The following is a 25777-nucleotide window of genomic DNA, read 5'->3' on the forward strand; positions in this document are numbered from 1 at the left end:
CATATTGGCTATTTACTTAAAAGTATTTTGGTAAAAGCTAAAGTTAAGTATAAGTATTGTAATGGGATTACTCCTAGAGTATTATGAGTCTTCCGGTGCATTTTGGTTCTGCTCCGGAACGTTCGCAGCTTCTAGCCTTCTGCTAATGAAGCTATTATCATTATTTATAATATTTATAGTTATTATACAGTCCTTACAAAGCTATTATTATTTTAAGATGGATCCCATTTAAAATTATCCATCATTTTATAGTTATTATACAGTCCTTTCAAAGCTTATCATTATTAAAGATGGATTCCATTTTTTATTATCCATCAATTACAATACTTTGTGAATGTAATTGACGAATCGGAGTATAATTTGGAGCAGCATACACGCATCATTGCGTCTTTGCATCGGCATGTCGCTTCCTTCCATTGAGAATGAATGGTAGACTGCATCTTTTACATCTGCCTGTGTGAACGCACCATAGTCATGTATAACAAAATAACATTTAGCTTGTTGTGTTGGCCAATTTCACCAAATGAATGACAAACTAAAACTAAATAAATACAAATTAAGCACCAATTATAGTTTCAGTCAGTTTAAAAAATGTCTTACGTTTTTTCTTTTTTACTTTTTATTAAATAACTCTATATAACGTAGAGCAAGGTAATGCAAGGTACTGTATAATGTGTCTCGTAATTGCTCTCTGAAACAGAAGTCCCCTCCCTTCAGGTAATAAATAATTGTAGACTTATATGCCCTATTAGTCTGGATATAAACAATAACAGGCACTATACCGTCTGTTTCCTCTGTGCACAATTAACACCTCGTCAGTTTCAGAGAACATTGCAGGCAAATCGTTAGATCATGTGTGTCTACAACAGGTGAGAGGGTTGCCTGTGTGATCCTGGGCCTGCTGGTGCTCATCACCCTGCCTCTGCTCTACCACTGTGCAGTGGCGTGCACAGATAGACACTAGGGGGTGCTAGAGCACCCCCTGCCCTTTTTGGCAATGTGCTCTAAAAAAGAAAAAAAACTTTTTTTTTGTAGTGTGTGGACCATGGTGACATTGATCAAATATTGATGAAAAACGCTATTTAGGCCCCCACAATCTAAAGCTATGTTTCTATGTCAGTGGTTCTTCGATAAAAAAATAAAAAATAAATAGCAGACCTACAAGCTCGTAGCTTGTAGATCTGCTATTTTTCAATAGCTAAAGCACCAAAATGGGTTCCTGCCCCAAAATGCGTTGCACAAGGTGCCCTTTTTTTCACTTGAGCACCTGCCCCTCTAAATGTCTGTGCACGCCACTGCCACTGTGCAGTAGAGAGGACTTCCACATGGCTCTACCACTGTGCAGTAGAGAGGACTTCCACAAGCTCTACCACTCAAAGTAAAAATGTAAATGATTAAAAATAATAAAAAATAAATAAAAATGCTTTGATTATCTTTAGTTATAAGGAACAGTGATAATAAATAGAAAATGAATGATACATTACAACAAATATGGAGGTGAAACAATCTCACTATTGCAGTTCTTCATAATGAAGTAACAAAGTGGGCTGGTATTATACATAGCCTACTGTATGTGGGAGACAATGAGATGTACCAGTGTCTAGTGACTAGTAGAGCATCAATCATATCTGTGACAAAGACCCTCAAGGAAAAACCATGCCACTGTTTTACCCTGAATATCCAGACCTCAATCTACATAACACCCCTATCCCTGGAAAAAAAACATTACAGAATTCTACATTCATGTTAACATACAGTAATGAATATAGTCCTGTGATAATAATGTCACTCCTAACTCTCCTAAATGACATAATCTCAAAATGAATGACTAGACAATAGTGACCTCACTGATTTTCTCTTCCTTGAAATAAAAACGCATGTGATTTCCGAGGCTATGACCTCCCTAACTGCTATCTTATCACATAATCAGATTTCTCACATCATAATTGACATCTGAATCCAACTGTTAATATTCAATGGGAACCTTGCACCATTTCCAGCTACACAGCCTACTTACTTGCGATTTGATAGTGCTTACTGCTTGGGGTATAGGTTTAATCTTACCCTTATTTTGTATAATGTTCTAGCCTATGACTTAAGTTAGGCTGCAAGCCAAGGGGGCCTCTTGCTTACTCAAACATCATGCAATGTCATTATTTAGCAGAATCATCACCTTTCTCCTCATTTCTGCTGGCCATGATAGAGAAGTGAGTAACAAAGTTCCGTGCACTAAAACAGAAGTTCCCTTCCTCCAGGCAATACTTGTATGTTTTAGGCAGACAAACACTGTCTGACAAACACTGTCTGTCTTCTCTGTACAAAATGAACATCTTGTCAGCTTCGGCGAACGTTACAGAGGAATCGGTGGATCATGTGTCCACGGTTGGTCAGTCAGTTACCTGTGTGATCCTGGGCCTGTCCTTCCTGCTGGGGGCTCCGGGGAACCTGTTGGTGATCTGGACCATCCTGAGGCACGTCAAGCAGCGTTCCCACACCGTGGTGCTCATCCTGCATCTGGCCGTCGCTGACCTGCTGGTGCTCATCACCCTGCCTCTGTGGATCTACTCTCTGGCTCGCTCCTGGGTCTTCGGGGAGGCCTCCTGCAAGGCCATGGTGTACATCATCAATGTCTGCATGTACAGCAGTGTGTTCCTCATCACGCTCATGAGCGTGGAACGTTTCGTGGCCATCTGCTACCCATTTGTGATGTTGCGCTGGAGGACCAAACCCATTATGGATAGAGCTCTGGTAGTAGTCTGGCTCCTTGCATTCCTTTTGGGGATTCCTGTGATAATGACCCAGTACGTGTATGCAATCGAAGGTACTGAACAGTGTCTTTTCAAGGAGTACAGCTCCATGGCTCAAGAACTCACCTTTTTATGTCTGGAGATCATGTTTGGCTTCATAGCTCCTTTGACGATCCTCGCTGTCTGTTACTGTATGGTTGGAGTCCAGCTACGGAGGATGCAGAACAACAAACAGAAGTCCATCATTCTCATCAGCAGCGTGGTGGTAGCCTTCATACTGTGCTGGCTACCGCACCATATCATCAACATCATTAACCTTGCTCGTATTTTAGCCAGGAGCTCAAATGATGATGTTCCACAGAGTGGCATCTTCATCTCCGGTGCCCTCGCCTTCATTAGCAGTTCAGTGAATCCTGCCCTCTATGCCTTTGCTGCAAGCAGATTCCAAGGAGGTCTCCGGGAATCCCCATTGGTCAAGCTGTTCCAGGAAGTGGCATCGCAGACTAACAGACTAAGGGGAACTGATAGTAAAGTACAGATGTCTGATATTACACAGTAAAATATTGAACGTTCACGATGAATAGATGTAAAGTAATCACTGGTCATTCCAATTCAGTTAGCCAGAAGCACATACATTAACTGACATGGACCTGTTGTACCTCTGCCTGATAAGAAAACGTCATATTCCTAAATTTCTATGTATGTAATACTCAGGATTTTACAGCATATGATTTAATAGACATGCAGTCATTAGTACTCATTACAGTATATAATAACAAATAAGGCTGCTTATGTGTTGTCTTATGACAATTGTGTTCCTTCCGACATGCTATGCTGCCTCCTTGAACACATCACTATTTAAAGGACCTATAACATAAAATTCAGCTTTTTCCATTTATTTTGTGTTTTTGGGGCTCCCATATGTGTTGTCTATCCCCACAAATAACCAATTTTGAACAATCAAGCTTTCCTATCATATTGGTGGTTTAATGGAAATTGCTCTCAGGAACAGCTCAACTGATTTTGGTCTCATCGCCATGTCATCAATGTCACCCTACTTTGTATAATTCCTCCTCTTCTTTAGTCTTCAGTTCCAAATTTGCATTTCCACTTTGTTTACAATGTCCACCATTGTTGATTTTCCAAGCTGGCATGTAATGGAAACAAGCCTGGTTTTTATCTAGCATCAGTATTATAATGACTCAAATATTAAATAATCTGCATATCAGCACCCCCACCACCTCAGGACATTGTGGTACTGCATCTAAAACTGCTTTCAAAGTCCAGAAAGAAATGACAAGGGCTGGTTATATCAGAGTGGTGATTGAGGCTCAAACCATTAGAAATAACTTTGAGGGACATAGACAATATGATATTAAATATTAAAAGCAGTTTTAAAATGCATGTTATTTGCGCTTTAATACTTTGTTTGCATGCCAGTGTCGCATGGTGAGGATAGCTTTTAAAGTGAATAGAAATTGCACTATTTTCCTGTATCTTAATTCTACAAAAACAAAGTTGGCCTACAGAAAGTTCAGGAAAAACTTACTATAACTCATATACGATTATATGCAAGACTGGCATTTATCTGCTTGACCCAGTAGTTGTTGATTCACTCGCTTGTATTCCATTGGCTTTGTGTGTCTTTTGTGCAGTTGTCATCTGTATGTTTTGCTATGATTTCTCTGTTTGCCATGTGTCATTACATCTTCTGTCTTGCTTTGTATGTCCTGGTGGCGGTGTGCTAACAAGGCAATGTCGTCCGCATAGTCAATATCCTCCAGTGTCCAATGAATGAAGTGAATGTATAATGTCAATGTTAAATTATTAAGACTTGGCCTTTAATGATTATTAGTGAGTATATATCTTTGTCTCTCTGCTGTGCATCTGTATGTTTTGCTACGATTTCTCAAATTATTTGAATTAATGACGTGAACGCTTGTAAGCCCCACAGTTAAAACCCCCTAATGGCCAAAGACGTAATCTGCGTATTAAATCAATAAATCCCTCGTGGCCAGGGACGTAATTGGCGTAATAGACGTATACTGCCCTGTCATTACGTCTTATTATAACAAAATATTGCAATTTTTTGACATTTTTATTTTTATTTTTACGTAATCTACCGCGGCAAAGAATGTGATATTTTGGGACGTTCCAGGCCGGTTTTGAGCTTAATTTGACTAAGCTCATATTAGCCTAGCCTCCCGGTCAGCCAAGCTAGTGTATCAGGGTGAAACTACCAGTCTACCACCGGATGTTTACGTCCGTTGAACAGGAAGTGATTTAGCCAGATTTGACACTTTGGCCAAAATCAGCATAATGGTGCGTTCCCGCCATCTGGTGGCAGTTCTTGGAATTACACCCAGAATGCCCTGTGACAGTAAAGTAATCCATTGCATCTATATATATATTTATTTTGGCATTAAAATGACGAATTAAGGCGAGACACCCCAGGTGAATAGGGAAAAAAGTTCAATAATAGCTATCACAATGAAACTTCTCCAGTTGATTACTTATATAAAAAATAAGATTTTTTGTATTACAAGTTTTTTGAAATTATATGTTTAAATATGCAAATTAGGCATTATATGTGCTAATTTGCATACATTTCGGGACGATAAATCTGAAGATCGGATAAAGCCAGGTTCAAAATTATCATTTCATTTTGTTGACACATTAGAGACAAAGAAAATTACACATGGGATTTTTGATATCTCTAATTATCACTCCACAAATCAGAAAATAGTGTCAACAGGCATAAAAACCCCATTTTCGGCATGTTTTTAGGTATAAAATGTGATGTAAATCAGGCTGTGAATGATATATCAACAAATCCATGTGTAAATGTCTGCGGAATATAGTTATGAATGAGACTGGAAAGTTTGGTGTATGTGAGTTCAACTGAAGTGGAGATTCTTTGTCCCAGGTATGAGGGAACCTTATTTTGAGAAAACGGCCTTTAAAGATTTGTATTGTAAAATTCCAAAACGTTTTATTTGAAGCCACTATTTGGAGACAAATATCTCATCCAAACCTTGGCAACAACATATAATGGCATATATCATTGGAAAGGTCTGGACCTCGAGCTGACTGTGGTCTGATCCAAATATGGTCACTTCCTTTGTACCAACAACCAATCATGAAAATAGAGATGGTGGATTTTCACCCAGAAAAACGAGCTGTCATTGGCTAATATAAACTATCAAAATAAACATCTAAATCTGTATTTTTAATGTGTATTTTGCTTTAGTTTGAAAGAAAACATGTTTAGGAAGCAAAATAGCAAAAAAAATGAAAAATCATGATTTCACCTGTAGTGTCTCACCTTAAGAAATGGGTCTTTGGCCAGCATTGGCCAGCTTTGGTGACTTGGCAATCGAAAAATGTGATATATGACCACAATGTCACGAAATGTCTCATTTTAAAGCTGCAAGTCTGTACTTTACACCGAAAAAAGAATTATGTTTCTAGCATGTTCCCTCGTTTACTTATAAGCATTTTAGTACACCTTGGTTTCAGTGAAAATAGTAGAGATTTGCAGCTTTAAAATTAGACATTTAATGACATTGTGGTCATATCACACATCATTCTATTGTCATTCAAAAAGTCGCCAAATCTGGCCCAATGCACAATAAGATGTTATTAAATATAGCAATAAGAGGGTTAATCATGTTGGCATGTTAATTTATTAGTACTCATTTCATCACCCGAATGCACACAAACATAGAGTAAAGACTATGGCCAATACAGTAAATAAGGTGGCCCGTATTTATTTCTAGATGTCCATCCGTGCCCCTCTGGACAAAGATGGCTTTATAATATGACTTACTTTACCAAAAGGAACAGTAGTGTCATTGTCGCATGCACTTTTGCATCTATTGTTGCATAATGGAACATAACTTATACCTAATTTTGTGAAGCAATAGTTCAACTGTGTTTAACTATGTGGATATTTTAAATATCTTACGACGCACAAGGAGGTTTTATAGGACCCCATCCAATTGCCATGGGCAGAGGACGATGACAAAATTAATAGTATAAAAAGTACAAATTGTCAAGCTCCCAGTGTATTGTGTGTGTGGGTGTAGACTTGGCTGAGAGCTCTGATTGATTCACTTGGAACACCCGTTAGCATACCCTTAATTGTCATAGTTTAGGGCATGACCTGACAGTAGCGTCAAGAAAGCACCTAGAACAGGCCTCTTTTCCGCATTTCTAAACAGCTGGATGGATGGAAATGACGCTAGTGCGTGGCTTCAACTTGTCGCGTGGGCAAAGCGTTTCCGGTTTCCAACCCACGCTACAAGTTGAAGCAGCGCACTAGCGTCATCTCCATTAACCAGCCGTTTAAAAACCTGTTCTAGGTGCTTTCTTGACACTATCTGATCATAGCTTTACACACCTGCCTGCATAGCTGATGGGAACATGGGGGTGGAGGGATGGGGGTGGAAGTGTCCCTTGTGGGGTGCCAGGCTCACTCCAGGCTTCAGTGAGCTTGTAGATTAGGAAGGATATTATCATAGTAGCAAGCTGCTCAATTGCTGCATTTCCATTTTTTTTATTATATCATTTTTTTACAATAACTAGATTGATCTTTGACAGCAAATAATATAAAACAGGAGTAATGTTGGAGCAAAAAGTCATATGTACACGACTGTACACTGAAAACAGAAGCTTTGTTGCAAATTAATTCAGCCTACATTGATACCAAGTGAATCATATCAGTATCAATGCATTTATTGTTTACAGTCATATACACAGTTCTACGTTTCATACAAGTATCAAACTTGCGTCAAAGACACAACAAAAAAAAAAGAAACCAGAGGTTGACCCTGCCTCGGTCAGGCCAGTATTGCACTCTGGGATATGTAGGCACAGCAAAGATGAGAAACCAAATACAGTAAGTAGTGTTTTTGGGTAGCCCTGTCACAAGAAGAGGAACTTGTGAAGCTTAACACAGTGTTCTGGTCTAAAGCTTAATATATACTCGTCAGTGCAACCTTGACGTTGTACTGCCGAGTATAAATTAAAAGCAAGCTTCAAGCTGAAGAGGATCAAAGCACATTTAAACAGTCCAGCAACTAGAACTAAAGAGAGACCTCCATGGTCCACCGGTTTCAAGGGTTCTGGGCATGCCTCAGTTGTTTCACATTTAAATAAAACATAATCTCCACTTTTGAAAGGAAGGAAAAACATAATAATCAAATACATACATAATAGAATCACTTAGTCTAGTCTAAACGGTATTTAACACGACTCAAAGCACTTGATTAAACAAACAATTGATTAAACAAACAAAGATATATACGTTTATAGTGCTTGGGCAGACTAGACAGGGTGGCATTATGCCATACAGAAATACTCTTTTACAGCGCAAAAAATAAAATAAAGAAAAGTCACAGAAAAGTGACAAAGGGCACATTTTTGGCATTGCTGTGACTCTGAACCAACAGCCACTGGAACTACAGTAGAGACCATCTCTAAATGTGTCGAGAGGACATTGTACCTCTGCTACCGAGTACTATTATACATTTTAGGCAGTCTATATGGCTTTTAATTTTTTTTAATATATATATATATATATGTATATATATATATATATACAAGCTACACTGCACAGCCCAGCATCTCCATCAAGCAAAATCATTCAGTATAAGTGACATACACGCATACATACTGTACGCATACAGACATACATACAAGTTTACCAGTGTGCATTGCCTTTAGTGGTAAATAGTGAGGGGAACAATAAGTGAGTGAGGTGCATGGTCAACTTTCGTGGGAATCACATATTAAACTAATGCAGCCATGACTCAGTTTAGAGGTGTAACAGTTTCTGCTGTTCTGTACAGGTGGCAAGGTTCGTGGTATAGTGCGGAGGATTGTGGCATCGTGGATCGAGTGGTGAAGTTTGTGGTTTGAGTGGCGAAGCTCGCGGCATGGTGGTTTCAGTGGTGAGCATCGTGCGGCATCGTGGTTTCAGTGGTGAAGCTCGGGGCATCGTGGTTTCATCGGTGAGCATCGTGACATTGTGGTTCGAGTGGCAAGGATCGTGGGTTGAGGATCAGTAGTAGACGACGGAAGGCGAGAGGAGAGAGGGAGGTCAGAGTGGTCAGTTACAGAATGCCAAGTGGACCGGCTGACCGTAGAAAAGCTGACTGGAGCGCTCGGCCATGGCCTGCCGGGCCGCCTCCTTGCTGGGGAAGGTGACCAGGGCTTCGCCGCTGCACTGTCCGTTGTAGTTGTACAACACAAGAACACCTTCTGGATGGAGCTACATGGACAGACAAAAGACATGACGCACACACACCGAGTCAGGGGCGGAATCAGGGCTGTGGTTCTCAAACGGTTTCATTCAAAGGACCACCATAACTCTTGGAGTGTACAAATGCAACCAAATGGACAATTTGGTTCCATTTGTACACTCAGATTTATAGTACACACCTGTAAAGGTCTGTTTAGAAGAATGTCAAAGAACCCAGAGGATCCCTGGTCCCCCCTTTAGAACCACTGAACTAGGGTAGCAACCATAGATTATTGTATTAATGATTATTCTATCGATTTCATGTTTGATTAATCAAATAGAGGCACTTTGGATTAGTTTTTCTTTTCAATATCAATGTAATAAGCGTTATTGTATACTTTGTCGCACAACACTGTCATGGCATAATAGTTGAAAAAGCAGATCTACAGCAGCTTGTAGATTTTGCCATTTTCAATATCCTAAAACAATATTTATTGTAAAACATTTTGTCCGTAATGACATGCCCAAAATGGGGATGGATAATCAATAGATTTGTACAATTGTCGATTAACTACACCCCTAGACAGAACAAGATCAGACATATAAAAAAAGACAGACACGGGTCCATGCAGTTAGACAGTTAGACACACACAGAAAGTGAAAGGTAAACAAACAAGTATGTTTCTTGTAATTGCAACATGCCAACACCAGGCGGCGCACACAGGCTGCTGAGAGAGAACCACAGGGTCCTAGAAAGCCAATCAAACCAGACCAGTAAGGTACAAAAAGATTAACAATGACAAAAGCGGAGTACATTCTGTTCCACAAAGGAGGCCCTCACAGGCAGAGCGCGAGTCCCCAACACACACACACACACACACACACACATACATGCATTTGAAATATCACTTAACGACGCATGATTCCACAGCTTTAATTGAATAAATCACACTAAGACATGCGACACCAAGACATGCGAAAAGAAAAATATATATAAAAATCAACAAGCCGATCAAAGTTAGAGATTATGCTTGAAATCACCCAGCCAGGCTACATTTCAGAGAACACAATTAGAGAGAGACACACACAGAAGTGCTGGTACAACAGAAAGTGCTCAATTTCCATTGTACCAGCACATGTGCATTGCACAATACAAGTTTAATTACAGAGGATCTTTTGTTAGAAAAAAGAAAATCAGAGGGGAATATGCACTGTACACCACATGCTTGAAGTGTTTTGAAAGTGTTCGTGATGGAGGGTGGTTCATATTCAGATAAATAGGTCTTATCCTCTCAGTCTAGGCCAATTCATGTTCTCTAGGTTGACATGCTAGGGTTTTGAACTTAGAATTAGCCCTTCAGTAAGTCCCTCCCCAACCCATCCTTGTCCAATAGGCATGTTAGCAGCGAAGAAAGCTTGACCTGCATAGCAACTGTTGCTAAACTATTTGGATTGGCATTGGACAAATCGCTTTTTGCGGTGGGATTCAGTGAAGGGCTAATTAAAGAAGGATGGAGCAGGCAGACCATCTTGAAATTCACTAGTACAGTATGTGCAAATAGATTGACAAGAGCCTTTGATAACATTGACAGGAAATTAGTGATTTACAGCCATAACTGGCTGAGTTTCAGCCGTTTTACACATGATGAAATGACACATTCCTGGGACAATATTATCAAATAACTTTACAGTAGCAATTCTCCTTATGCCCAATGAAATTACTATGCACAAAAAAAGCACATGACACTTCTTTGCCTTTTTTTTTTAATATTACTATTTTGCAAAACATTTTGAAATAGTTGAATAGTCTACAAGCTCACAATGTGTCAATGTAGATTGGCTAGTTGAACTATTCAAAAATTATTTTCAAAATAGTAAAAAAAGGCTAAGAAGTTTAGGGATTGTCTTGCATTAGATTAATAGGCATAGGCACTTGACCATAGCCACAGGGCACTGGGCAGCCATTTTTCTCTGAGATCATACTGACTGGTATCAAGTAAGAGAAAAATGTCCATCCTGTGAATATGGTGAATTGACCCTTTGTCAAGGCATGAATCTCGTTTGCGTCCGAGCATAGGCATGGCTGAGGCATGGCAACGCCCCGCCTGCCTGTGATTGGCCTACCGACACAGTGCCCACTGCCCGTCTCGACTGTCCTCCGAGACGCAAGGTTACTCCGTGGTGCGGTTGAGAAATAGACAACACAACAAGCGAATGACAGCTTGGCACGCGCGACAGAATGCAGCCATAATTGTAACTATCTTGTAAAAAGAGGCAAGCTAATATTGTTTATATGCCGTTTGCTTTGATTGAATAATTGATAGAACACGTACGTTGTACTACGATTTGATTTGGGTGTGTTCTAAATAAAGTGTTAGTGTTGATTATTATATAATTAGATTAAGGGAAAACAGACCTTTTTATGGTACAATAATGTTCCAAGTTTACACATAGAAATAAATGACACAATAATCAACAAACACTTTATGCTATTTTAGAACACACCCAAATCAAATCATATTGTGGAGTGCATGTTCAATCAATTATAAAAGTTACAAGTTATAGTTCTCTTGCATCATTAACCTCGCATCAGACTATCCAGCATAGCGATCCACCTCAGAGGACAGTCAAAGACAGGCAGTGTCGGTAGGCCAATCACAGGCAGGCGGGATGTTACTATGCCTATGCTCAGACGCAAACGAGATTCACGCTTTGTCAAGTCCTACCCGTGATCCCGCCCCTCTTCATGCTCATTGGTTGCTGTTGGTTGGGCAAAAAATCCTTTCACCACCCACTACCACGATTCTTTTTTTGATTCGTTGCCTCATATTGATATTCAATGTGTCCAATTCTTATATTAAACTTGACCCAAGTAAAAAAAAGATTGTATCTCTGGAGCATTATCTTTTTTTATATAATTATCTTTTAGCAAACTCAGCATAAACAACCAGGACTCAGGAGGCGGAATCAGGTGGGAACAAGGCGGAAGGAGCCTGCTGGTTGTTTGGTCGGTCAGGGACCAATCAGAAGGCTGCCAATGGGTCAATTAAGGCCCCCCCATGTTAGTGGTACATGTGTTGTACTTGCACCCTCATAATCTTTAGATCTCCCAGTAGACCAGGCGGATACCCTCTCAGTCCATTCTGTATCTTCTTACCTTGGGGAATCTCTAAAGGCACAGCCATTCTTTGGCCTGCATGAGACTCCGGGCCTGATCGTTCATCTGAAGCACGCCGCTGTAGTCATCAGGTGCATACTACACACAGCATAATGATAGTCACAATACTACATAATGACAGTCACAATACTACATAATGACAGTCACAATACTACATAATGACAGTCACAATGCTATACGCAGCATAATGACAGTCACAATGCTATACACAGCATAATGACAGTCACAATGCTACACGCAGCATAATGACAGTCACAATGCTATACACAGCATAATGACAGTCACAATGCTACACGCAGCATAATGACAGTCACAATGCTACACGCAGCATAATGACAGTCACAATGCTACACACAGCATAATGACAGTCACAATGCTACACACAGCATAATGACAGTCACAATGCTACACACAGCATAATGACAGTCACAATGCTACACACAGCATAATGACAGTCACAATGCTACACACAGCATAATGACAGTCACAATGCTACACGCAGCATAATGACAGTCACAATGCTACACACAGCATAATGACAGTCACAATACTATACACAGCATAATGACAGTCACAATGCTACACACAGCATAATGACAGTCACAATGACATAGTACACACAGTAGAATGGTGGACAGACACTCTGGCACATCTTTAAACACACATTAAACACTCATGGAATACATGGAGATAGGATGGAGACACACAGACACACGCTTGTTCCCAAACCTTTTCCAACAGAGACCCAACAAAGAAATTTGGTGTCTCCCAGGGACCAAATTAAAAGGATATTATGAATGAATCCTTATCCCCATTTAAATAAAAAAATAAAAAATAAATTAAATTTATGGAAAGTTATGGAATTATTGTGGTTTTTATTTTTAATAGAAGCAATGTGAAAAATTTAATATTTACTTGCTGCTACCCATGAAAAACAGGTCTGTGACAAATGGGTTCTCTGACCAGTTTGGGAATCCTGTGCCAAGAAACAACAAAACATAAGAGTAGACACAAGAGAGAGAGAAAAAAAAAAACATATATTACAGCGTGTGCCGTACATGGAGTACAAGAGCACAGCAAATTAAGAGAAAACACAGGGTAAAACGATGCCTGGACAGGCTGCTCTTGGTCTAGCCCATTCTGACCGGGCCCCCATTTTGGTGTCAGCATCATGTTATGCTTTAGCCATTTAAAAATAGCAGATCTACAAGCTCATATCGCGCCACCGAGTGGCGCGATACGAGCTTGTAGGTCTGCTATTTTTGAAAAATAGAAGAGCGACTGAAATTTTTTAGAATCTGATCTCAGGTCAGAATGGGTTCATCAGACCAGTGTGTGTGTCCGGCGGAAACCTCGTATGAATCTGATCTCAGGTCAGAATGGGCTAGAGTGGATATACTGCAATGGACGCTGGTCCTAAAGTAAGGAACACCGGCGCAGGTGTGGGAATGAGTTTGTCACCCAGAGCCTGTGTGAGGGTGGCCTTGTGACAGCCAGCGAAATGTTAAGGAACTCTCACACACTCCCTCCTGGAAGGATCAAGTTACTCCCTTTCAGCCAGCATTCAAGACTGGAAGGCAACTGTTTGGCACACACACACACACACACACACACACACACACACACAGGTTCCTGTTTATGCTATGAACCCTCTTCTACCCAGCATCCCCAAGAGTAGCACAGATAACATCCCGTATTTCATACTTTCGTACAGAAAGTACAACAAACAAGAGAGTATTTTGTCACAACAACAAGCCGGTTTCCTTCAGCCTACACATCTACAGAGTCCCGTCATGGCTCATAACATCTTCCTTAGAAGATTCCACCTATTGTTGGCATGCAGCCAATGAGAAGGGAAGCAAAAAAAAGGAGGCGATAGTACACATGTTCCTTACTGAATAGTGGTACATCTCATGTTGCGACAACAGAGGCCATGAATGGCGCAATAAAAGACAGTGGTCCAGCATGACGGGGCCTGTGGTTTGGGGGTTAACAGAACTAAATGCTGGGAATGTATGTATGGGAACACAGTTAAAGGGACACTTCACCCTTTTTGCAAAAAAAATATATGTTAATGACGTTTAGAAGCTTTAGATCACTTTCCTGGGGGTATTTATGTGTGTAATATGTGGTTTTAGATATTTTAGATTGTAGCAGTGAGCCTGTTGTCTCTGATGTCATGGACACTGGTCTCACTACCTTCCTGGACTACAATTCCCATAATTCTTTGGTGCACTGCTCCTCCTTGTGGATAGGGGGAGAGCTGTCTTACTGAGACAACATGTAGTCCAGGAAGGAAGTGAGCCCAGTGTCCATGACATCAGAGACAACAGGCTCACTGCTACAATCTAAAAACCACATATTACACACATAAATACCCCCAGGAAAGTGTTCTAAAGCTTCTAAACGTCATTAACATATATTTTTTTGCAAAAAGGGTGAAGGATGTCCCGATACACTTTTTTCGTTCCTGATCCGATCCATTCCCGATCCCAATACCACAATTTCTGTGTTGGCCGATACAAAAATATATATTTTGAAGTCCACCGACCGGGGGAAAAAAAACGCTCTTATTTTGAAGTCCACCGACTGCAAGTCAAGGGTTGACATTCGTCTAACTTGACACATATGCTATGCTAAGCTTTGACCGCTCAATACCCCCAGGAAAGTGTTCTAAAGCTTCTAAACGTCATTAACATATATTTTTTTGCAAAAAGGGTGAAGGATGTCCCGATACACTTTTTTCGTTCCTGATCCGATCCATTCCCGATCCCAATACCACAATTTCTGTGTTGGCCGATACAAAAATATATATTTTGAAGTCCACCGACCGGGGGAAAAAAAACGCTCTTATTTTGAAGTCCACCGACTGCAAGTCAAGGGTTGACATTCGTCTAACTTGACACATATGCTATGCTAAGCTTTGACCGCTCAGCTGCGTTGCATTGGACTAGTAGGGAACCGCCCGGAAAACAACAAACTCCTCACTCAAACGTACTCTTGCAGTTTGGGGCAACTCAAAAGCAAACTCCACATGCCCCAACATCTTATTTACCTGCCATAGTGTCTAAACCTTACCCCTGTGTCGGATCTGTGGCTAGACTGGCATATTCACTGATACGACCCCGATATGACCAAACAAAGGGCATATTGGGCAGTGTTCCGGTATCGGGACATCTCTACTGTACATGGAAGCATTCCTGTACACAAAGTTTGGCACGGACAGACAGACAGACAGACAGACACACTCGTCATTTCCTTCATCTCCAGTGGCATAATACTGACCTGGTAGCCCTGGAAGAAGCTGAGGATGTCCTTGACGCCGGCGTTGTAGGGCAGGCCCTGCATCCTGAGCAGGGCTCCGGGCTGGGGCAGCATGGCTGAACCCACCCCGGCTGGGTGGGGCTGGGCGGCCACGCCCGCCATGCCCGCCATTCCCCCCGCCATCCCCGCAGACATCACGCCGGGAGGGGCCGCAAAGTACCCCACTGTGGACGGAGACACCGGAGGACTGGAGAGGACAAGGTGGTGGTGGGGGGGGGGAATTATTTAACCCATTTAAAAACATTCACTTTGAAAGGATATATATTCAAAGATTTGCACCACATTTTTAAGATTTAAAAAAATATATCAGACCTACAAGCTCGTAGCGCGCCACTCGGTGGCGCGCTATGAGCTTGTAGATCTGCTATTTTTCAATAGCTAAAGCATAACATAATGCTGACACCAAAAGCCCAAAATGGGTTAACATAATGTTACCTGGTTTGATGCATTACACAGGTTCTAATATAAAGTGGCCCTTTGCATACTTTATTGGGGGTAATTGATTAAAAAGGGTCCTTTGTCTCAGCTCTTCCCATCAAGAGAGCCTTGAGTCATTATAGTCGGGTATGGTCACATGTCTGCTGGTTGCTTATTTTTTCTTAATTAGATCCCACGATGTTTGTAACCCATTTTTTTTTCTTCCCACGCAGTGTCAATTATCTAATGTAATCCTGGGCGCTATACACTCTGGGGAGAGTGACGGACTGACCTCATGCTTCCTTCAATGCATGAGGAGTCCAAGCCGCTTCTTTTCACCCGACAGGGGAGAGGGAGTCTCCCCGGTAGGACAAGCTCTGTAAATCTGCCATTTTACAAATTTGTAAACTCTTTTAAAACATTTTAAATGCACACATCTTGTATGGGGGGGGGGTCCCTGACTCTTTTCAGATGGGGGGGGGGGGGGTCTGTGGAGGTGAGGAAGACGCAGTGGAGAGAGGAACGGAGGGCAATGACAAGAGTAACCGTGGACAGGCAGAGGAGTCTCTAGTCTAGACTAGAGCAACGGTTCTCAACCTTGTTCATTTCAGGAACCCCCAGTTTGATATTATGTATTATTATCATTATCATTATTATTATAGTTTTTATTATTATAGTTCCATAAGATCCCCATTGAGGACCACTTTGAGAACAAAGTTCTATAACAGAGGAGGCAGAAGGGAAGGAGAGGAGGAAGTGCGTTCAGATTTACAGTGGGAACCATCGCCATATGCAAAATGAGTCCCAACCGTTTCCGGAATCAACAACATGGAAATATCAAGTGTAACCATTTTGAGAACCAAGACAACTCAACCACTGCAGCTACCTACTGTGCTCCTAAAGGAACGCTCTGTCGTCACACCAAGATGAGATCATTATGTATTAATCCCGGAGGGACGTTCAGGTGTCATAGAGCAGTGACAACGACGCAGCAGCTATTTCATGTACCTGGGGTATAGTATGCGGTGTAGTTCATGTATATCTGGGGTACTATGCAGTATCATTTATATACTGTAGCTGGGATAGTATGCAGTGTAACTGTACCCGACTACCTGGTGTAGTATGCAGTGTAGTTCATGTATATACATGGGGTATTAAGCAGTGAAATTAAAGTACTGTACCTTCGGGAAGTATGCAGTATAATTAATGTATATACCTGGGGCATTATGCCCATACAGGGCCATTTTGGTTAAGAGTGTCCGCCCTGGGACTGGGAGGTTGGGGTTTGATTCCCGGTGGGTCGTACCAAAGACTGTGAAAGCACTCAGCATGAAGGGTTGGATTGGGGGGTATAAGTCCCTGCGACATACTGGCATCATGTCCAGGGGGTGTACTTGTACATCAAGATGCCTCACACTATAGAAACAGGAGATAGGCTCCTGCCATATGGGCCTCAGGGCTCGACAAGGCTTACAAGGACAACATGTGACCCATTGGGTGTAGCAGTGTTTCCAGTGAGCAAACATGCATAATAGCAGCACGGTAGCACCCCGACTCTGTTTGAACAGAGCCTTAATCAGTATCACCGGTAACACCTGTAAAGGAAGGGAGAGTAATTTCCAAAATGGCGTATGTGTTGTAGAGCCCAATAGTTCATGTATATACCTGGGGTAATATGCAGTGTAGTTCATGTTCATATTCATGTAGAGCTGAGGTTGAGGGGAGTAGTAGGCGAGTGTTGGAGCAGGGCTGTGCACCGAGGTCTGTGCTGTTCTGGGAGTGGCCAGCAGGGGGGGCTGATAGAGAGCAGCCTCTGGCATTAGACTTGCTTGTGGGAAAGCGTAGGCTGTGGGGGGAGACAGACCTGGAGACAAGGGGAGACACACACAGACAACAGACCCGTTTCAGTGCAGTACGTCCACCACCCTTAAACAAACCAAAAGAAGACACTACACACAATGTCCTTTGATGATTGGATGTCCCCGACTGCTAGTTTTACTCATTTGTTTTATATTTCTAGGTTTGTGTTTTAAAAACTATAAAGCACTTTGTGACTGTCATACAGTCTGCAAAAGGTGCTCTGTGGATAACATTCACTTAATAAATAAACAATCCTAAAATGTGTCAGCAAATATTTCACATCAACCTTCTAATTTGGCCTCTTTCATACTATTCCCGCTTCTACTGCGCTCTGTGTGGACATACTCGTGACACGAACATCAGCTAAAATTTAAAACCAAACATATCCAATCTACAAGCTCACAACTATATATATATATATATATATATATATATATTATACACACACACACACACACACACACACACACACAGAAATATAAATATATATTATATTTATTATATTAACCCGTGTCCTATCGGACACCAGGATCTGTCAACCTGTGTCCTATCAGACACCAGGATCTGTCAACCTGTGTCCTATCCGACACCAGGATCTAAATGTCTCAATAGAAGAATAGGGAGACCACCACCAACAACCACTTCAGAAGTACTAACAACCTGTTATTGTATCAAGACAGAGTACTCTTAAAAAAAACCAATATGTGTGTGTATGCTAAACTTTTTATTCATTAAAATGTCATTTAACAGCCTTCATTCCTTCAATCGTGCTACGCTATAGTACAGCAAAGTTGACAGAATTCAAGCCTTAAAGGACCACTTCAACACTTTTCAACCTATCTTCATATAATGGGTCCTCACTAATAATCTTGAAAAAATGGCGCAATTTTTTTCTACTCAGTCTGTGTCTCATAGGAGGGCTGTGGGCAGTTCAGAAACAGTCTTCCAGTGACATCATCAATGGATAATACAAGCAAATAAAAACTGCAGGCTTTCTAGTCCTGAAAAGTTGCAATGCGAAAATGGAAGCCATCGTTCTCACGATAATAAAAATCTAAACATTTTTGTAAAACAATCTTGTTTAAAAAATAATCTGCCTAATGATGATGTCACTGGAAGACGGTTTCTAAACTGCCCACAGCCCTCCTATGAGACACAGACTGAGTAGAAAGAAATTGTGCCATTTTATCATGATTATTAGTGAGGACCTATTATATGAAGATAGGTTGAAAAGTGGTGAAGTGGTCCTTTAATCGGAGAGCGATGCATGTTCTGTCCTTGAAGCCGTCGTCCTTCCAATGTAAACATAAACAGGTGTTTGTGTGTGTGTGTGTGGACATGCATAGGTCAGTCAGATTGTATTTACATACAAACGTGGAGCAGCAGGGCTGTGGGGGACCATGCAGCTACGAACCATTTCACACGGCAAACACATAACACAGTGACAACCTTGTCAAAGGGGCTCAAGGTTGCCAGGTCTGTTAAGCCGACAGTACCTGGCAACCAAACGTGACCTCCATGACTTAATTCTGCCCGAGATTGCGGTCAAAGATATGTGAAAAAAAAAAACCCAAACCGGCTTCTTCACAGGAACTATACAATGTGAAACATATCACCGTTACTTGTCCAGTAGAAATCTTGTATCCCCCATCTTGTATCTCCAATTTCAATTGTAAATTAACGCCCTACTTCTTAGTACAAGAGTGCCAATGGCGCAAAAAAAAATAGCAGATTTACAAGCTCACAACTTGTCACTTTTAAAACGGTTAATTAGTCGTCCGAGTTTTGTAGTAGTTTTTTTAAATAATTAACCAACGACAAAAAGTATTAACAAGAGCTTGTGTCTAAATAATAACTACACTGGATCCATTGTCTTGTCACATTTCCCCAAAAATACGGTAATAGTTTTTGGACATACAAGGTTTCTACCTGTAATGGATGGGCATCAATGAGCGTATTGTGAAACTGGAAGGGGGTGCTGCTTAGAGAGCCCGATAAGCCCAAATCTAATCTCCCTCACTAGCGAGATAGGAGCTCCGCAGATCAAAGTACACCGGGCAGTCAATGCAGCGTTTAGTGCATTACACACAGGCACAGGCTTTAAACCACAACATAATCACCGATAGAGGTGTGGGAGAGGGGAGATTTGTATTTTTGTGACGATCGATTCTTTGACTGCAATATATATTTTGATTGTGAATTATAAATACACAGTATATTATACTCTTATATTTCTTATGGCTAATGTTTTTTCGTAGCAAAGGTCGTCGGGGATCGGGATTGGCCCGGGCCATGGCTAGTGATTTTGAAAGACTATGAAAAGTTGCATCAATTACAGAATAGCAAAATACAAAAGATATCCTGAACTTCCGTGGCGCAAATATAATAGCGAATGAAGACTGTTAATGACTAACAGGGTACCTACATGGTAGTTTACAGGTGGTTCAGACTAACAGGGTACCTACATGGTACTGTAGTTTACAGGTTGGTTCAGACTAACAGGGTACCTACATGGTAGTTTACAGGTGGTTCAGACTAACAGGGTACCTACATGGTAGTTTGCAGGTTGGTTCAGACTAACAGGGTACCTACATGGTAGTTTGCAGGTTGGTTCAGACTAACAGGGTACCTACATGGTAGTTTGCAGGTTGGTTCAGACTAACAGGGTACCTACATGGTAGTTTGCAGGGTGGTTCAGACTAACAGGGTACCTACATGGTAGTTTACAGGGTGGTTCAGACTAACAGGGTACCTACATGGTAGTTTGCAGGGTGGTTCAGACTAACAGGGTACCTACATGGTAGTTTGCAGGGTGGTTCAGACTAACAGGGTACCTACATGGTAGTTTACAGGGTGGTTCAGACTAACAGGGTACCTACATGGTAGTTTGCAGGGTGGTTCAGACTAACAGGGTACCTACATGGTAGTTTACAGGGTGGTTCAGACTAACAGGGTACCTACATGGTAGTTTGCAGGGTGGTTCAGACTAACAGGGTACCTACATGGTAGTTTGCAGGGTGGTTCAGACTAACAGGGTACCTACATGGTAGTTTGCAGGGTGGTTCAGACTAACAGGGTACCTACATGGTAGTTTACAGGTGGTTCAGACTAACAGGGTACCTACATGGTAGTTTACAGGGTGGTTCAGACTAACAGGGTACCTACATGGTAGTTTGCAGGGTGGAGGGGACAGCCCGCTGCGGTTGAGCGTTCCTCCCATCAGAACGATGCTCATCTCATCAGTGGAACACTGGAACACCTCCACGTAGCGGTCCTTCATCGTCTTCTTGTGACACTTCTGGGAGACCATGAAGGCTCTGTCAGAGGACTTCATCTGGATGAAGGCATCGCCTGATGGTCGTCCCTGGAGGAGAGAGAGAGAGAGAGAGAGAGACGGGTTAAAATGCACAGTAATTAACCACAAGAAAGAACCCGATTGTTTGCCTTTCTAACAATGAACAACTAGCTATTTGGGTCAGTTGCTTTTTAAAGCAAGAGATATGTTCACCATGAATGCATCTTATTTACACATTTTCTGAACCTCCGTGTTTTTAACCACAAGTAGCCCGGCACCTGTCATAATAGATGAACATTTGGTCAAGCTAGCTGTGAGCTTGTAGCCCAGCAGTATATAGGGATTAAATCAGCGGTTCTCAAAGTGGGGTAGGGATCCTATGGATTCCTCAAGGGGGGACGGGGGGTTTCAAATGTACCCTTACAGGTCTGTAACTCTCAAGGGTCATAGGGGTCCTTGAAATTAAAAGGCTCGATAACCATGCTCGACCACATTCCTAGTGAGCAGCTTGCGATGATGCCCCGACCCCCGATGATCTCTCACCTGCTGGTTGAGGACCATGTGGACTCCGTGAGGTTTGATGTCGACCGTGTGCTCTCCCAGGAACTCCAGGATCTCCTCGATGCCGGCGGTGTAGGGCAGGCCGCGCAGGCGCACGCAGTCACGCGTGCCGTTGGTGGCCGGGAGGTACTGGGGGGAGGTCATGACCGGCATGGGTACGATGGGAGGAGGGGGCAGCGTGGGGATGAGAGGGGTGGACATGTAGCGGTTCAACACCTGTCACAGGTAGAGGGGGGGAGAAAAGTGAGACAGCCATTTTGAACAACCCGACGATCTTTACTTCCTCGTTGACTTGCAGTGAACATTTTGTGTTCCCATTCTGACATTCTGACCTGAGATCAGATTCATACGAGGTTTCCACTGGACACACACTGGTCTGATTAACCCATTCTGACCTGAGATCAGATTCTAAAAAATGTCAGTCGTTCTTCGATTTTTCAAAAATAGCAGACCTACAAGCTCGTATCGCGCCACTCGGTGGCGCGATATGAGCTTGTAGATCTGCTATTTTTCAATAACTAAAGCATAACATGATGCCAACACCAAAATGGGTGCCCGGTCAGAATGGGTTAAAAAGAAAATGCTTGAAGATCTCCCCATTCATTACAATTATATCAGTCATCAAAACCAAAAGTAGGCATGTTTGTTTTCAATGAGTGAAAACATGGTTCACGTGGGATTTTGAGTCCAATGGGCTTATGTAGGAGGAGGGGGGGGGGGGCGTGTCTGATCAAAGGAATATCATAGATCTAAATATTGAATCAAACAACTTAAAAAGGGTCTGGGGTGCAGACAAACATATTGAGCAGATGTGCAAAATGCAACCCCCAAAACTGTCCCCTTAAAAATAACGTTATTCAATTAAATACGTTCAGGATTATAGCTTTAATTCATTGAGCAATAGTATGACGGCTACATCAAATGTTGCAACTATCCAACATAGTCACTTATGGGAAACCCCAGACGTGGTATGACCACTTTCCCACATGTTGAGTTATGATAATATGACACACCTTGTTGTTGTGCAAGTCGGTATTTTAGAGGAAACAAACACACACCTGTTTCAACGCAAAAGACGACAGTAACAACAGAAGTTGTGGGGTGTTTTTTGTATGTGAGAAATTTTGCATGTTGAGAAATTAGAACCATTTCCTTCCAGGGCTACATTACATTCTATTGCTTATAGTTTTAAGTGGTTTATGCTTTTACTGTATTATGTTCCTCAACACCACTATATACACACACCATTTGAGAACCTGTATTCAGCCATCACTGCCGTTGGGGCAGGGACTTCGTAATTTAAAGCACTTAATTCACAATAGTGTCGCACAAAATAAAATAAAAAGAGTAAAAATAGCAGATCTACAAGCTCAGTGGAAAGAACACACCTGGACTGGTTCAATATTAGGCAGGAAAAAAAAACAACTGAACCGGTTAAACTCCGGTGGAAAAGTAGGCCATTGTGAGCCGAGTACAACAAAGTAATCAATATAAAAAAAAAAAATCTATTCATCACAGAGGCTCACACGGTCTCATAACCCATTTGGGGGGCGGGTACCCCTTTGTGTTTTAACCCATTCTGACCGGGCACCCATTTTGGTGTTAGCATCATGTCGTGCTTTAGCTATTTAAAAATAGCAGATCTACAAGCTCATATCGCGCCACCGAGTGGCGCGATACGAGCTTGTAGGTCTGCTATTTTTAGAAAAATCGAAGAAGGACTGACATTTTTAGAATCTGATCTCAGGTCAGAATGGGTTTGTCAGACCAGTGTGTGTCCAGTGGAAACCTCGTATGAATCTGATCTCAGGTCAGAATGGGTTAAATTTCGAGGTCAGGCCTAAATGGGATAATAACCGTCCGTATAGTATACCTGCTGGACCTCCGCGGCCGTGCTGCGGAACAGCTCGATGTAGCGCTTGCCGAGGATCTGCTTGTGCCTCTTCAGGGCGTTCTGGGCGTACTCCTCGCAGGAGAAGAGCACGAAGGCGTCGCCGGTGGGCCGGCCGTCGGGGTACTTGACGAACAGCAGGCCCTCCGTGGCGTCCGTGACGGGGCTCTCGGGGCCCAGGAAGGCGAGGACGTCCTGCGGCGTGGCCGTGAAGGGGAGCCCCCGCATGCGGATGATCACCTGGTTCTCCTTGGACAGGAACTGGGCCACTTCGTTCGACGTGCCTGTGGGATTAGGGGGGGGTTCGGAAAACGGAAGCAGAACGAGATGTGAAACGCCTGGTTTTTTAACCCATTCTGACCCGAGATCAGATTCTAAAAATGTCAGTCGCTCTTCGATTTTTCAAAAATAGCAGACCTACAAGCTCGTATCGCGCCACTCGGTGGCGCGATATGAGCTTGCAGCAGTGCAGCAGTGCAGCGTGCAGCAGTTTTTAAACGTTTTCGTATCCAAGGGTGTCCCAAATCTGAAAATGTTTTGTGCCAGGGTACCCACAGAAGAGAATATTTTTTCAAACACTTTTCAAAAATAAATGTAAAAAAAAATAGCAGATGTAAAAGCTCGCAACAAGTGGCGTGCTTGCGAGCTTGTATACTGCTATTTTTGAATGAATGCATGCAAGACCATTTGAAGGTAAAGTGAATGTTTTACACGTTGACTATTCTGTGCATTGGGTTTTCCTTCTGTTCCGTCATAAAACAGACCATTCTGGTTGCATTGGCTTTCCCTTCTCTACTGTCCTGAATGGAAGAGCATTCTGGTGTGTGGCGTCGTATCTGCCGACAGTCCAACGTGCCTTCAATCAATATCGATCTCATCTTGTCTGGACAAAGTCCACAGACACTTATCTGCCTTGAGTCATGTCTGTCTCTGTCCGTTTCTTCCTCTCCGTCTTAGGGGGAGCAACAGTCAATCAAGCTAATCAATTTAATCAATTTCACAAAATATAATCAAAATAGTTTTTTTTCTTTCAAAGTTTTTTTTTTTTTTTTTATGTATTTCTTTTGTGGCTTTAGCCTTTATTTTATGGAGGGACAGACAGTAGGCTGACAGGAAATGGGGAGAGAGATGGGGGGGGGGGGAAGACATGCAGTAAAGGCCGTCGGGATCGGGAGTCGAACCCGGGGCACACTGCCGGGACCACTGAGCCCATTCTGACCGGGCACCCATTTTGGTGTCGGCATCATGTTATGCTTTAGCTATTGAAAAATAGCAGATCTACAAGCTCATATCGCGCCACCGAGTGGCGCGATACGAGCTTGTAGGTCTGCTATTTTTTGAAAAATCGAAGAACGACTGACATTTTTTAGAATCTGATCTCGGGTCAGAATGGGTTCATCAAAAAAAGTCATGAATAGAATAATCACTAAGATGATAATTGCTATAGTTGCAGCCCTAGTTTGTCCTTTTCTCTCCCTCTCCTCTACCCCACTGTCGTCTCATGCCAACCCCCCCCCCACTCATGTCCAGCGTTGCTGCAGCACGCCGCGCCGTGGACCAGAGGACTAGGTCCTGCCTTTGTGTCTTCACACCCCCTTTGTGTGAGCACTGAACTGGGCTTTTCACCGGCCGACAGCCCCCTCTCCCCCCTGGGAGCGGTGCTTGGGACACCGAGTGAACAGGTGAGCTGCTGTTAGCTGGGGGGGGGGGGGGTAAGGTTTCTCTGAGGGGTGGGCAGGGGATGAGGGGAAGGGGGGGGGGGGGCAGCTCACAAAGCGCCTTTCATTCCCCACAGGATAAGCCGCTGGAGAGTCTGGAGCGGATGGGGCACAAGTCAGTAGACGAGGGCGATACGCAGAGAGAAGTGGCTGAAAGAGGGACAGAAAAGGATGAAACGGAGGGCAAAGGAGAAGGGTAGAGCAGGTACAAGAGGAAGTAAGAGAGGATGAGAGACAGGGAGGGAGAGCAAGAGAGTCCTTTCTGTTTTCCAAACGACCTGCTCTTTTTACCTCCGTGGGGAGGGAGGGCTCCGTCTGGGTGAGGAGGGGCAGAATTGTAACTGAAAGGTAACACACGCGCACACACACACACACACACACACACACACACACACACACACACACACACACACACACACACACACACACACACACACACACACACACACACACACACACACACACACACACACACACACACACACACACACACACACACACACACACACACACACACACACACACACACACACACACACACA

At 42.6% G+C, this 25777-nt stretch overlaps 2 protein-coding genes across 2 annotated transcripts in view; one reads left to right on the forward strand and one right to left on the reverse strand.

Moving 5' to 3' along the window:
- Nucleotides 1–2322: 2322 nt before the first annotated feature.
- LOC310854726 (leukotriene B4 receptor 1-like) lies at nt 2323–3306 on the forward strand (the record flags this gene model as incomplete). Its single annotated transcript, XM_083759399.1, has 1 exon — nt 2323–3306. One exon carries the CDS (start codon nt 2323–2325, stop codon nt 3304–3306), a length of 984 nt encoding a protein of 327 aa, XP_083615525.1.
- Nucleotides 3307–8324: 5018 nt separating this feature from the next.
- The window catches only part of esrp2 (epithelial splicing regulatory protein 2), a 36876-nt gene continuing 19423 nt past the window's right edge, over nt 8325–25777 (reverse strand). Inside the window, exons 7-12 of the mRNA XM_083790736.1 lie at nt 23500–23801; nt 21609–21842; nt 20936–21134; nt 17576–17774; nt 15455–15680; nt 8325–9021 (exon numbers count right to left, since the gene is read on the reverse strand). Of these exons, the coding sequence (XP_083646862.1) occupies nt 8860–9021; nt 15455–15680; nt 17576–17774; nt 20936–21134; nt 21609–21842; nt 23500–23801 (1322 nt within the window). The 3' untranslated portion in view covers nt 8325–8859. The remainder of the gene's footprint in view (nt 9022–15454; nt 15681–17575; nt 17775–20935; nt 21135–21608; nt 21843–23499; nt 23802–25777) is intronic.

The sequence above is a fragment of the Protomyctophum parallelum genome (assembly GCF_964188405.1).
Source record: "Protomyctophum parallelum genome assembly, chromosome: 2".
Taxonomy (NCBI): domain Eukaryota; kingdom Metazoa; phylum Chordata; class Actinopteri; order Myctophiformes; family Myctophidae; genus Protomyctophum; species Protomyctophum parallelum.